Raw genomic sequence first — 15,408 nt, forward strand, 5'->3', positions numbered from 1 at the left:
TATTTTACTTTTTGGTGATGGTGGTAACATGGTAATATAAGTACCAATTGCTAGATGAAATTAACACATGAAACCCTTTCTATCTTCACTTTTCCAGATCAGGCTTTACTTTGGCCTATTATGTGGAATGGCTTAAGCCTTTTTCCAGGTTAATTTGTTAGTAATCACAGTGTTTCTCTAAAAAAATCTAATTCTTCAAGACATTCCAAGACATTCCAATATAAATAGAACATCTTTCTCCTTTATAACGAGCTTATTGAGAAGGAAAAAAGGGATCCCTTGCAATATAATCATCTTCTCCAACTTTATTTTCATTTTCTCCTTTAAAAAAATCCTTCCATCAAGACTGATTGACTTAGTGTTAGGATCAGAATTTTCGCTTACCTGTTCCTCTTACTAAGAGTGCTGCCTTTAATTCTCTCCACCTCTCTAAATTGTATCCTTCCTTTAAGATCCAGCAAAACGGAACTATTCTCCAAAAACTGTTCTTGGTCTATTGCTGTTCATAGTAACCAGTGTTCTCCTATTTATTTAACCTTTGAGATGTGACATTTCATATGTTCTTTTTGTTTTTCTTTGCTAATAGCATGCAAACCATCCAAAGCCCCTTTAGTACAGGAACTATGTCACAGTTTTACCATTTAACTGGGGACTATTGAATTATATATAGGGGCTTTAAAAGCATCTCATCAAGATAAATATCACTTAGGGTACTAATAAAAGTATAAGGTCATATGACATGGTTTAACTGGTCAACTATAAAGGTACTAAAATTCTAGAATTGTTGGGCTATGTTATATAGGACATCCTGGGATATTTGAGAAGCAAGGAACTATTAATATAAGAGTCCTGTTTATCACTAAGTAACATGTAAAGAAAAAAGAGAAATCTTGGAATTTCTAGAGCTTGACAGTGTGCTCTGTTTATGCAGCTTCTTATTTACATACATATATTTTTGGATTCAACTAAACAATAGCATCTAGTTCTAAGAAAGTTACTGTAAGAACCTTGTCATGAATATAATCACACATCAAAGGATCTAAAGTCCTTGTGGTGTTTTTTCTATTTTTAAAATGTCAAGTCTCACTTTGTAGGATGCAATCCGCAATAACATTTATTGCATTTATAGTCAAGAAAGAAACTGCATTAACAATGTAATTGCATACAGTCAGGGTCACATATATTTTGACCATCATTTAAAATCTCACTAGGTAGAAGCAGCAAGTTCAAAAGAACAGTCTGTTTATTTTTTTTCATTCCCATATCTCTACATCTTTCTAGTGACTTCATTGTCTCTATAAGATAGAAACATGGTGTTGTTATTTTTTAATGTTCATATTTTTTGAAAAAAATGAAGCAATATTCCAAGATATTATTTTTTACAAAACAGAATTATACCAGATGTCCAAATCTATAATAGAACAGAGGTTTATTTTTTGTTGTTTTTTCAACTGGCACATATAAAAGGATATAATTATATTAATAATTTATATCAAAATAATGTAGATCTAGTAACTAAATTATTGGCTCTCTATGTGATTGCATTCATTTATTACCAAGATGATCTTTGTTTAATGGTTGGATATTAGAAGGAAATAACATTTTTGTCCTTTACCAAAGCACTGTTTTATTAAATTCCTAAAGAGAAAACTAAAACCACAGTATTTCACATGTACAGATACTCAGCATTATGCCCTGAAAATACAATTTCTAAGAGAATTTTCTGTTTATAGCTCTTTATGAAAGACTTCTTCTGTCTTGATGCATTATGTATGCTTGTTATATGTTTCTTTAGCATTATTACAAATTCTGCTAAATCAGTTCTCTAATATTTCTATGATTAATTGATTTGGATAATGTACAAAGTACATTATTTAATAAACATAAAATTAATCTTTTAAAAATACACAACCACTACCCTCTTTGACACACCACAGCTACAATAGTATTTGCAACTACTCTAGGGTATCTTAGAGAATTGTTTTACTTCATAAATCTCTACTTCCCTTTTTTAGGTTCAGGAAAGCAGGATCTACAGACATGAAAATTAGCAGTGGACTATATCAAAAGTTATAATCCTGGTAGGATCACTTGCTCAGGTTTTTATTTTAAATAGGCATAATCAGCCCTTAATTATTCCTTGGAATCATATGTTCACATTTGGTAAATATTGGCCACTGGTATTCCTGATTTGCTAAAATTAGAAAAGGGCTTGGAAAAAAATTTCAAAGGTGCTAATTAGGGTAACAATTAAGAGTTCAGATCTGCAGCCAGAATGCTTGGGCTCAAATCTCAAAATTGCCATGTGGACCTTGGGAAATTTAATTAACTGAGCAATGCTTCTATTTTCTCATGCAAAATAGAATAAGGCTATTGTAAGGATTCAATGAATTAATTTATATAAAGAATTTAGAATAATGCCTGGCATATGGCAAGAGTGCAACAAATGTTAGCTGCTATTATTGTTATTAATGATATCATGTTAAAGATAGTTATTAGAGAAATAAAATGAAGATACTTAATTTGTCAATCAGCACATGCAAATTACTACTAAACATGGTAAAAAAGTAAAGTTAGTATCTTGAAGTTTCTTTTTCCAGAACACTAAGAAATATTAACATACTTTGGTCCCTCTCTAGAAACAATATGACCAGCAGAAAATAAAAATACGTTACAAAGTCACAACATGACTATATCACTGAAAAATAGTCCTTACAAATGCCAAAAAGCTAATTTGTTACTTCCGAATTGATGTGTGGATATATTTTCTCCACTGTAGTAACAATTTAATAACAGATAGGTGATGACAGTCACCAAAAGAGGAGAGCTATCTTACATTTGGAAAAAAAAAAATTATATGAGTTTACTTTTCTGTGGCATGGGAATAGAAAGTAAGAATCTATTTTAGTAATAGTTTTGCAAATACTAAACTTTCTCTTTGCCTGAGGCTTTCTTCAGCCCTGGAAAGTTGCCAGTGAACAGGACTGTTCAGAGATTAAAATGTAACACCTCCATGTAGCAATGCCCAATTGGAAGCTAGTGAATCAATACACTGCTCCCTTGCCCCTTGAATGGGAAAATCCTGAGGCACTGGCTCTCAGGTTTTCTCCAGAAAGGTTAAGCTTCAGTCATCCACAGTGATAGCTGACTTGATAATGTGCCTTCTATTGGCTCTCTTGTCTTCCTTGTCTCTCCTTCCCATCCTACTACCCTCACCTCTCAATGGACTACTTGTGCTCAGATTTCATCTCAGGTTTGTTGTTTTGAGGGGGAATCCAAACTAGGATTCCTGGTAAACTGGAGATGGTGTGATCAGAGTTTAGGCTGAGAAACTAGAGAGGAAATGGGGCTTTCAGCGGAAACAGAAGCTGGAAAGGAGGATTTGAATCAGGGAGTTTATATTCCTAGCCATTGGTTTCTTGACATCATGAGTCGCCTTCTTCTATAATGCCTTGGTGTTGGCAGGTGTTTGTACATATTTCCAAAAATATATATACTGTTAGCAGTTTAGGGCTAAGTGAAGAGCCCAACTCTTTCATAATCAAATTAAATTTCAGTGGAGACATGCCTTGTTTACATCTTCTTGCTTTGTTTCACATCCCATCGATTTTTCATCATGTCCAAGTGGTCCCGAGAGCCTTTGCATGGTCTATCAGCTCCAGAAACTTGGCAGCTCTGCAGGGAAGGCATGTGCCAGCCTGCAAACCCAGTGTCTCAGTATCCTCATTCAGCTCTTGGCCACTGTTAGAGGCATGGTAGTGACTGAAACAGCAGTTTCTCAGCATGCTGAGAGAAAAGAGTTCTCTTTCCACCATAGATACTCACAGCTATGGCCATTCCACTGTCCAAACTGCTGTTTTCAAGTTTAACACTGTTTGCTCACACAGGTCTTTACGTTCACACGTAGTATCTTTTTGGTAGGCCCATGGACCAAACAGGATAAGTCCCAGGAGCTCCTAAAAATGGCCATGAGTCCTTGAAGCAAATTGCCCTATCAGGGGCTATTGGAATTCTTCAACAACTTTGGAATCCTTTGCTAAAAGATAACGTACCACCTAAGGTAGTCTTCATTTGAGACTACCTCAGTCCATCAAAATGATTCTAATGTCTTTGAAAACTTAAGAAGGGAAAATTGGGATCTTGAACTATTTCATTCCTAAAAGGTTAGAGATTCCATGACAATTTTCCTATCTCTTTCTTCTCCAACTATTGGCCTTCACAAATGTAAGCAGTGGAAGCAAGGTCTTTGGCAAGGCCTCCTAAGCATTCCACCAAAATTTCTACAGAAAGAAACCCTCAAGTCATCCACTGGCAAGAACAGGAGTGTTATTCAGGTGTTGGGAGGTCTCCACTTATCCATGAAACTCTCTTGGGGCTCTCATGGTGGCTCTTGTTGGGGCTGAGGGAACAGGTGTGGCATTTAAAAATTTCCTCACTAGTTTCTGTGACGTGGGTTGGATCTCAAGCTTCCTTTTTGATAGTTGTGGAGGTTGTATAAGTTCTTGCTTTTTTAAGACACTTTTACTTTCAAGTAATTTTTTTCACATATAAACTTGTCAAATTATAGTTGAATATTAGATACCGTAAATTTTGCTATAGATCAAGAGGAGAAATGGAAAGAAAGTGAGATAAACAGGTCTGTTTTTTGAGAGTACACAAGAAACATATCCCAAACAACTAACTGCACAACTTGGAAGATAATGTGGAGAATGTGTTGGAGGCAGACATTTCAAACAATTAGGGAGTTTGTGGAGTATTCCAGATGAAAGACAATGACAGTCTTAAGGCTATATTTTAGTCATGTTATGAATACATGGATTTTGGGCAGTAATTGTGCATTACATCATTTAATTTCTAATTTTGGGGAGAAATCGGTTGGGTATGTCAGGAATACATCTTTGATCCCTCTCCTCTATGGAAAATGCAGCTTTGGAAAGGGGTCATGAGGACTGGAGGCTGCTTCTCATTCTGCTCATCTTCAGGAAACTCCCTCCACTCCTCTTGTCCATGGTTGGCTGCCCTAAGGTTTGTTATCCACAGGATGTTTGTTGTTAAATTGGGAGGTTTCTAGTATAAAGTGACATAAATCAGAGTCATGTCACTTCAGGATGAACATAACAGCCTGAAGGGCACTATGCACCACAAAATCCTGTTGTAAAGACTCTTGCCAGGCTATGATCTATCAGGTTATGCCTCTGGTCTGAAAGTTAAAAGGAGCGGAGCAGACTCCCGGAAGATCACTGGATCATGGCCATATGCCTTCGATGAGTTTGAGGGTTTTCTGACCCTTTGCCCAACACTCCACACACAAACTTACTTCTCAGTAACTGAGAACTCCATTTCAGTCACACTGGTTTCTTGTTTCTCTAAAAAATCTTGTTTTACTCTAAAAGTAAAAAGAAAGTCTTGGCTGTTTTCTACCCCAGATTTCTGCTCATTTTATTCCCGTGGTTGAAAATACCTTTCCCATTTTATAGTCATCTAGATTCCTGCTCTCCAAATATATGTGTATGGTTATGTGGTATGTTTACAGTGAAATAGAAAATGGTGCTTTTTAGGAAATCAATTATTCATATTTACTAATTTTATACTGTTAACTTCTTTTTCCAATTGTGTAAAAGTGGAATGACTTATCTCTAACAGGAAACTAAGTTCTAAAGAGAGCAACTATCTTTTACGACATTTTAGCTCTTTTCTCTCCCCCATAGCATGGTAATGATCACACAATAAAGGATCAATAGCTACTAGTTAAGATGGTTCATGATTCATCTACTATTTGTCATGGTGTCTTATACTGTGTGTTAAAGCGAACTAACAATGGCCTGAGAAGGACTCTGTACTTCTATAGTTGAGTCTTCGTGGATGAACTGTAACCTAACTAATAGGTAGACAAGATTCAAAACCTAACTTAGGAGTATGTGCCTGGAACAATAGCTGAGTCTTTGTCAATCCCAGCAACCATACTTCAACCACGCACACACTGCTGAGTGTTCAAACTGTGTTCAAATAAGGCAAACGCCAATCTGTAACCGATCTAGCTGTTTCTGTACTTCACTTCCAATTTCTATACATCACTTCCCTTTTCTTTGTCTATAAATTTGTCCTGACCGTGAAGCATCCCTGCAATCTCTGAATCTGTTGTGATTCTGAGGGCTGCCGGATTTGCAAATCACTCATTGCACAATTGAACTCTTTTAAATTTAGTTCAGCTGAAGTTTTTTTCTTTCACATGCCACAGTGACATCCCAGTTTTCTTTTTTTCCCCAATGGTAACCTATAAAACAGGTGTGATGCTTATCTCACAACATCAGCTTTCATAGTAGGGCTGTATTTCATTTTAAATTTAATTGAGGACATAAAAAAATCCCATGATAATAGTTTAACTTACAGCTTAAGTGAAAGGTATAAACTATTGGTTGCTTTAATCTGGGTATATAAAAATATAGAAAACCACACAATGCTCAGCCATGCTTGTGGCTAAAGAGAAATTACATTATAGACTCAAGGCAATGGTATTATTTTAGTGAACCTGTATATGTTTTACTGCATTGTCCACTCAATAAATGAAAACTTTGTTAAAAGCATTTATTGCAAATGCAGTCACCATACTGGGTAATAGCTACAATAATTAAGGGGAGAAAATGTGCCCTACTTTTTAGATATTGACAGTTTAGTAAATAATTTTTTTCTTTCTACATTGGTCTGGTGAGTAAGAGAAAGACTTGTGACGAAGTCAAAGAATTAGTTATCCCATATAAAAGTTTATCTTTCTTTGGCCTGAAGTAATTTTAGTTGTATTTAAAGGTGCAAAAGAGTATTTTAAGAAAACTTATTACACACACACACACACACACACACACACACGTGTCTCTGTGTGTGTATACTTTTTCCTTAAACTTTGTAAGTCATCTGTTACCTTGTTGTCTCATAGGGTGATATTTGTATTCTTAAAAATCTAGAATAAGTTTCTATGTATAGTTTTTATCTTTTGACAATCTGATCTTGCCTAATACCAGCAAGACCACTAACTCTAGAAACATCAATATTATTTAGTAAGAGAGGAAAGCCTTTGCAATGTGGTGATTAACTCAGTTTTCAACACAATGATCCTTTTATATTTTTAAAATATTTTTAGTTCTGTACAGGTTTTTATTTCTAATTTATTCTTCTTTCATCTTCTGCTCAGGGCTAGTATGGTCAGAGAACAGTGGAAAAGGAAAGACACCAGGGTCCTGAGGCACATATGTGCTTGTAAAGTCATTGCATTGTAATTTTACAGATATTGAATAGTTATTTACTTATGCTATGTGCCACAGGCATGCAAATATCATAGATGTTCAGGATTAGAAATAAGTTATTACAGGTATTGGCGAGTAGTATTACAAGAAATATAGGTTTTTGTATTTTTTTCTTCACCAAGAAACACAGTAGTATAGTGGAAAGAACAGTTGGCAAGAAGTAAAGAATTCAGAGTGCAGCTTTAGTTTTCCACAAATAACCAACTGAGAGATTTTTTCTAGATTCTGACTTAAACCTTGTGCCATAGCAAAAAAAGTAGCACAGGCCTTCAAATCGATGACACTTGGGTAGGTGACTTGAGCAAGTTAGCTAATCTCTGAGAGCCTCAATTTCTTTTTTTATATGAACATGATACCTGCCTTACTGAGCTGTTGTGAGAATTAGAGAGAATGATGTTTGAAAACTTCCATACAGCCCTGATACCTAGTAGGTGCTCCAGAAAATTTGGTTATTGATATTTTAACTTTGCCATTACTGTTAACTGTTCTCAGTGAAGCTGATTCTCCGTGTTTTTAGCATAAGATATTAATTCCCCATCTATCTGTCTCTTAGGGTTGTCAGGATAATGAAATGAGATATACAGGTATAAAGCACTTTAAAAAGAATGAGACCTCATATGAATGTAAAGGAAAGTTGTTCTGGCATGCCTGAGGAAGACCGAGTTTCAGAGTGGGTAAGAATATGCAGTGTGGCTCATCTCTTTGTGCTGCATGGCAAGGAGTATACAAATCTTCCTCTTGCTTACGAAGCTGCAAAGAAAGCTGATTTAGTCTAAGCATTCCATAGTGGGCCAGGTGTTTCTGAAGTCTCAATCTCTGTTGCCAGTTTCTCTTTGAAAGAAATAGCAAGGTAGTTGGCTTATATTCCAATGTTCAAGGTGCCAAGCCACTCTTAAAAAACAAACACAAGAGATTTCTGCAGCAGCACTCAAAGAAGTCGCCTTTCTCCCTCCTCCTTTTTCTTTTCTTTGAATCTTTTGTAATGTGTGGTATCCAGATTCTAAGTGTAAACAAAACATGTCTTTTCTGGAGTCCCTATTATACAGTGCAAATTCGGAAAAAAAAAAAATCCATCTTAATCCTTCTTAATTTCTTTTAAAAATCCTTTTTATAAATAATTTATTTTTATATTTTGGTGTTCCTTGTATGATTTGGATGAAGTGAGGTGGAGTTGATGGATAATTTATATCAATCTATGGCAAACAATATATTTCCTGAAGTACAGCATGATCAAAGTAGGCAGTTTCCCAGGATTTTTGTGACCACTAGGCTGGTGTAGGGGCAAAGGGAAAGCTTTCCCTCCACTGTCTGAAGGTTTGCTGAAAGTGAACTGACAACAGGCAGACTAATAGGAGAAAAAGGCATAGATATTTATTTCATGTGCAGGATGGGGGGGAATTGCTTAAGATTACCCAGTAACTCAGTGGACTATAGAAATATATTTATGTGCCCTTTATTGTAAAGCAGAGAGAGAGATTGGGAATTTAGACCATTCTTCTCATGAATGGTAAATTATTATTAGGGATAATAAATGGACCTGGGAGACAAAATTAATTTGTAAATGATTCTCTTTAGTATTTGAATCATCCTTAGAGGCAACACTATCTTTTTGAAAAAGTCCATCCAGGTGTGGTTGCATCCCTCACTGACAATGAGATTTCCAAGAAAGGATGAAAGGTAATTGTGTTCCTCTTTGGAGGTTCACAGTTTTTAGATGGATAAGATAACTTCAGAGAACATCCTCATCTTTTGCTTTGAGAGAGACAGAAGTGTTGGGAGGGTACGGGGCAAGCAAGGGCAGAGAGACCTTGAGGCTCTTTCTTTAGCTCAGTATGTCAAAGTCTCATGTGGTAGAATACTTTTTCAGCACCCCAATATTGAGGATAAGTCTCTGCAAAGGTATGTTAGAAATTGGTTGCTACATTTGGGAGAAAACAAAGGAATAAAAGATTATCAAAAGTGGTTCTTCAGTGAGAACACATGGATGCAGGAGGGGAATAACACACACTGGGGTCTGGTAGGGGGGTAGGGTGGCAGGAGGGAGAGCATTAGGAAAAATAGCTAATGCACGGGGCTTAATACCTAGGTGATGGGTTGATTAAGTGCAGCAAACCACCATCGTACACATTTACCTGTGTAACAAACCCGCATATCCTGCACATGTACCCCAGAACTTAAAATAAAAATTAAAAAGGGGTTCTTTCTTCTCTTTATTTCTAATAAATACATTTTCCCAAGCATATAGAAGAAGATCAAATTGAATTGTATTTTTATGACTTGAATTGTGCAAACAATTGGGAAATATAACTTTTAATATTGTATTAGTTCATTTTCACACTGCTGATAAAGGCATAGCGGGCTGGGCGCAGTGGCTCACGCCTGTAATCCCAGCACTTTGGGAGGCCAAGGAAGGTGGCTCACAAGGTCAGGAGATCGAGACCATCCTGGCTAACACGGTGAAACCCCATATCTACTAAAAAAAAAGTACAAAAATATTAGCCGGGCATGGTGGTAGGCACCTGTAGTCCTAGCTACTTGGGAGGCTGAGGCAGGAGAATGGTGTGAATCCGGGAGGTGGAGCTTGCAGTGAGCCCAGATTGCACCACTGCACCCCAGCCTGGTGACTGAGCGAGACTCCATCTCAAAAAAAAAAAAAAAAAAAAAAGCATACTGATGACTGGGCAATTTACAAAGGAAAGAGATTTAATGGAGAACTCACAGTTCCATGAGGCTGGGGAAGCCTCATAATCATGTCGGAAGGCGAGGTGGAGCAAGTTACATCTTACGTGGATGGCAGTAGGAAAAGAGAGAGCTTGTATAGGAAAACTCTTGTTTTTAACATCATCAGATCTCATGAGACCCATTCCCTATCACAAGAACAGCATGGGAAAGACCCGCCCCCAAGATTCAGTCATTTCCTACTGGGTCCTTCCCACAACATGTGGGAAGTATGGGAGCTACAAGACGAGATTTGGGTGGGAACACAGAGCCAACCCGTATCATTGCACCCCGGCCCCTCCCAAATCTGGTATCTTCACATTTCAAAACCAAACATGCCTTCCCAACAGTTCCCCAAAGTCTTAACTCATTTCAGCATGAACTCAAAAGTCCACAGTCCAAAGTCTCATCTGAGACAAGGCAAGTCCCTTCCATCTATGAGCCTGTAAAATCAAAAGCAAGTTAGTTACTTCTTAGATACGATGGGGGTACAGGCATTGGGTAAATACAGCCATTACAAATGGGAGAAATTGACCAAAACAGAGGGTCTACAGGCTCCATGCAAGTCCAAAATCCAGCAGGGCAGTCAAGTGTTAAAGTTCTAAAATGATCTCCTTTGACTCCATATCTCACATCCAGGTTATGCTGATGCAAGATGTGGGTTCTCACGGCCTTGGGAAGCTCCGCCCATGTGGCTTTGCAGGGTATAGCCCCCCTTCTGGCTGCTTTTACCAGCTAGTGTTGAGCATCTGTGACTTTTTCAGGTACACAGTGCAAGCTGCTGGTGGATCTACCATTCTGGAGTCTGAGGATGGTGGCCCTCTTCTCACAGCTCCACTAGGTGGTGCCCCAGTAGGGACTCTGTGGGGGCTGTGACCCCACATTTCTTTTTTGCACTGCCCTAGTAGAGGTTCTCCATGATGGCCTCACCCCTGCAAACATTTTTGCTTGGGCATCCAGGCATTTCCATACACCTTATGAAATTTAGGCAGAGGTTCCAAACCACAATTCTTGACTTCTGTGTACCCACAGGACCAATACCATGTGGAAGCTACCAAGACTTGAGGCTTCCACCCTCTGAAGCAACATCCTGAGTTGTTCCTTGGCCCCTTTTAGTCAAGAATGGAGTAGCTGGGACTCAGAGCACCAAGTCCCCAGACTGAACACAGCAGAGGGCCCCTGGGCCTGGCCAACAAAACTATTTTTTCCTCCAAAACCTCCAGGCTTGTGATGGGAGGGGCTGCACAAAGGTCTCTGACATGCCCTGTAGACATTTTCCCCATTGTCTTGATGATTTAACATTTGGCTCCTTTTTACTTGGGCAAATTTCTCTAGCTGCCTTTAATTTCTCCATAGAAAATGGCATTTTCTTTTCTATCGCATTGTCAGGCTGCAAATTTTCCATACTTTTATGGTCTGTTTCCCTTTTAAAACTGAATGCCTTTATCAACACTCAAGTCATCTCTTGAATCCTTTGTTGCTTAGAAATTTCTTCTACCAGATACGTTAAATCATCTCTCTCAAATTCAAAGTTCTACAAATCTCTAGGACAGAGGCAAAATGCCACCAATCTCTTTGTTGGAACATAACAAGAGTCACCTTTGCTCCAGTTCCCAACAAGTTCCTTATCTTTATCTGAGACCACCTCACCCTGGATTTCATTTTCTCTATAATTGTCAGCATTTTGGTCAAAGTCATTCAACAAATCTCTACGGAGTTGCAAACTTTCCCACATTTTCCTGTCTTTTTCTCAGCCCTCCAAACTGTTCCAACATCTGCCTATTTCCCAGTTCCAAAGTTGCTTCCACATTTTCAGGTATCTTTTCAGCAGTGCCCCATTCCTGGTACCTATTTATTGTATTAGTCTGTTTTCATGCTGCTGATAAAGACATACTGAAGACCGGGCAATTTACAAAGGAAAGAGGTTTAATGGAAAACTCACAGTTTCACGTGGCTGGGAAAGGCTCACCATCATGGCGGAATACAAGGAGGAGCAAGTCACATCTTTCAAGGATGGTAGCAGGAAAAAAGAAAGCAGGGAAACTCCCATTTTTAACACCATCAGATCTTGTGAGACACATTCACTATCACAAGAACAGCATGGGAAAGATATACCCCATGATTCAGTCATCTATTACCAGGTCCCTCCTATAACACATGGGAATTATGGGAGCTACAAGATGAAATTTGGGTGGGGACACGGAGCCAAACCATATCAAAATTTAAATGGAATTTGCACCTTGTTGAATATATATATTTGGAAATGTAACAGAATAATTTCCTTGTAAATTATATCTTTTATGCATTGTGTCTCAAGTTAGTGTGCTAATTTCCCCTGTGTAGTTTCACAAGACAATGTTTTTCATTCACTAACCACATTTCATACTGCATTAATAATATCAACACGGTCACATTTCCCTGTGTGCTGCCTTCAGGGTTATGAGAGATGTAGGGACATTCGTTAAGCCCAGGTAAATATTAAATATCACTTATGAGAGAGAGAGAGAGAGAGAGAGAGAGAGAGAGAGAAGTAACAATGGCACTTTCTGTCAGCCCTAAGGTCCTTTGAGATGTGTATGAATGCTTATGACTTGTTCAGCCTGTTAAGCAGATGCTAGTTCAGCTGTAGTGCATGTGTCAATATTCAGACAGTTTTGGGGTGGGGTCATGGGGGAATTATGCATGTATAAAAATTACAGATATGAGCTTTGGGGATGTCTTTTAAAATTTGTATTTATTTTAAGCATTGATCTCAAAGATGTATTAATACTATTAGTTTCAATTATAGAAAGTTATAAAAATTAAAACAGCAATTAGGAATAGAATAAAAGCATGAAGGAAAATCGTATCTAAGATTTTGAAGAAGGGTTATTGGAAGCCAAATGTGAAGATCTACCCATGAAGACACACCAACAAAGAGTCTGTTACAGGTTGGGAGGCTTTCCTAAGGAAGTTTAGAAGAAAGGAGGAAGACTCCTCATATCAGAGTTGTTCTTTATACTGGAGGGTATAATATAGAGGTTACAATCACTGGCTACAAATATCAACATACAGGTTACAATGTCTACATACAAGACAATTGGCAAAACTTCCTGATTCTGAAACAAATCAGCAAAACTTCACAATTCAAAAACAAATCAGCATCCTTTTCAATGTCATTAGGTTATGCATTCATCAGTATGTAATTTGGGGAACTCAGAAAAAAATTCTTTACTCAGTGACAGGATGTTACCATAAATCACAAAACAAGTTAACTTGGAAGCCTGTTTACCTTCAAAGTAAACTGCCAAATGTGGCCTGTAGGTTATCAAATAAAATAGATCAATCATTAATTTTGTCTGAAGTTTTCCTTAGTCCAATAACCAGGCATTGATCTTCAGGTGCTCCTCTCTACTGTTTGTTTGATCATGTGATATTATGAACTGTAAGGAATTATTTAAAGTCTAAATATTACAACTCTTTCAATTAGGGAAGCCATTTCTTAATATTTCAGCTCACAAAAGGAATGATATATTTCTTTATGCTATTCTGAGACATGAAAAAGAGCTGAGGACTTTTTCTTTATAGAAAGATAAAATTAAATAAAGGTTTAAAAGAAAAAGAGATTTTATAAAACTATATTATTCCTGTGTGTTTTCGCTCCTCTAGATGTATAAAAATACCTGAAATAATTAAAAACAAACAAATGAAAACTCCTGATTACTGAATGCTAGTATTTTCTTTTTCCTTTTTTTCTTTCAGCTCTCAGGAGAAGTGATTTTGCAAATTGCCAACGAACCTGTTCTGCCCTTTAATGCAATTGATATAGCTTTAGAAGTTCAAAACAACCTTAAAGGTAATTTTCCTTTGAATTATAGTAATTTTACCAATGAAACATTGTTCAACTAATTTTCAACAAGGAATGGATGAAGTCATCATTGATCTTACTAGCTATGGCAATGCTGTCCTTCCTGGAAAGGGTGATCCTGGGAAGGGCCTGGAAGAATTTTAGCTTTCAATCAACAAAAATGAGATGCACTTATGTGTAAGCATAAAGGAGAATATCAGGTTTTAAAGGATGGCCCATCTATTTTATCAAAGAGATTTATAATTCTAAGTTTCTGTTATTATTTACAGGTCTCATATAGAATAATATAGTTCAATGATCCTTTTTTTTTTTTAACATCGTACCTAACAGTCAATCAGTTCAAACAAGACTGGTCCAGAAGTTTCTCTTTTGGAGTTGGTTTCTGTGTGGTATGGGTCCCATTCCATTTGACTGAGATATTGGCTCAGAACTTAGATCGAAGATGATAAAAAAGAAGCCAGGCAATTATTTCTGAATCTCTATTTCAATTCCTTCATGTTTGATTATATATCTCTCAGCAGAATTCTCACCCCACCCTAATAATTACCTTCATTTCCCCTTCATCTACATACAAATCTTTCAATTAGGCTCCTAATTTGTCTTCATTAACCAAATACAAAGGTCAGTATTGTGATTAAAGATTTCACCCGCCTCCTCTTTGAGTCACACATCTTCCTAAACAGATCTTTAATGAGTCATTTGTGGACAACTACTTCTCAATGAAAAAGTCAATATGTTAACTGTAGAGCTGAAACAGTAATCCTTTGAAAATGGATCATTCTAAAAAGCCAAATATTTCCAATAGCTGAAAATTTAATCTTTCTCTCTCTCTCTTTTTTTTTTTTTTTCCTTTTGATATGGAACCTCACTCTCTGTTGCCCAGGCTGGAGTGCAGTGGTGTGACCTCGGCTAACTGCAACCTCTACCTCCCAGGTTCAAGTAATTCTCCTGCCTTAGCCTCCCAACTAGCTGGGACTACAGGCACAGGCCACCATGCCCGGCCTGTGCCCGGCCTTTGTGTTTCAGTAGAGACGGGGTTTCACTATGTTGCCCGGGCTGGTCACGAATTCCTGAGCTCAGACAATCTGCCTGCCTCGGCTTCCAGAAGTACTGGGATTACAGGCGTGAGGCACCGCACCCAGCGCCTCCTTTTTTTTCTTTAACTGGATTGTTTCTTACTGCCTGGATTAGAGATTACTCCATTTTTTCCCCCTCAATACTTCTTATGATTTTATTATAGTGACCGTAAAACCATGACCTTGTGAACAATTTGAGCCACTTACAGCTATTTGTTACCATACAAATAGCCTCATATTGCTCTCCTTTTTATATATCTAAGTTAGTCTCTATATAGTTTCCATTCTTTCCTACCTACACTAGGTTTTCGCCTTACTGTTGTCAGTGTGTCTACCTGTAGCAGTCACTCTGGGCAACCAAACATGGCATTTTGCAAAATAAGAACAAAGAAGGTATAAATAAAGTTCTAAATAGTTTTGTGAATAATAAATATCATTTCTGCAAATATTTTTTAAACATTAATTTTAT

General features: G+C 37.4%; 1 protein-coding gene across 10 annotated transcripts in view; it reads left to right on the forward strand.

Moving 5' to 3' along the window:
- The window catches only part of LOC105489997 (N-acetylated alpha-linked acidic dipeptidase like 2), a 1,462,458-nt gene that overhangs the window by 1,380,517 nt on the left and 66,533 nt on the right, over positions 1-15,408 (forward strand). For all 10 annotated transcript variants that reach the window (XM_071091264.1, XM_071091263.1, XM_071091268.1 and 7 more), the window contains one exon: positions 13,758-13,851. In XM_071091264.1, coding sequence (XP_070947365.1) covers positions 13,758-13,851 — 94 coding nt within the window. The remainder of the gene's footprint in view (positions 1-13,757; positions 13,852-15,408) is intronic.

Source organism: Macaca nemestrina, chromosome 2 (assembly GCF_043159975.1).
Source record: "Macaca nemestrina isolate mMacNem1 chromosome 2, mMacNem.hap1, whole genome shotgun sequence".
NCBI lineage: Eukaryota > Metazoa > Chordata > Mammalia > Primates > Cercopithecidae > Macaca > Macaca nemestrina.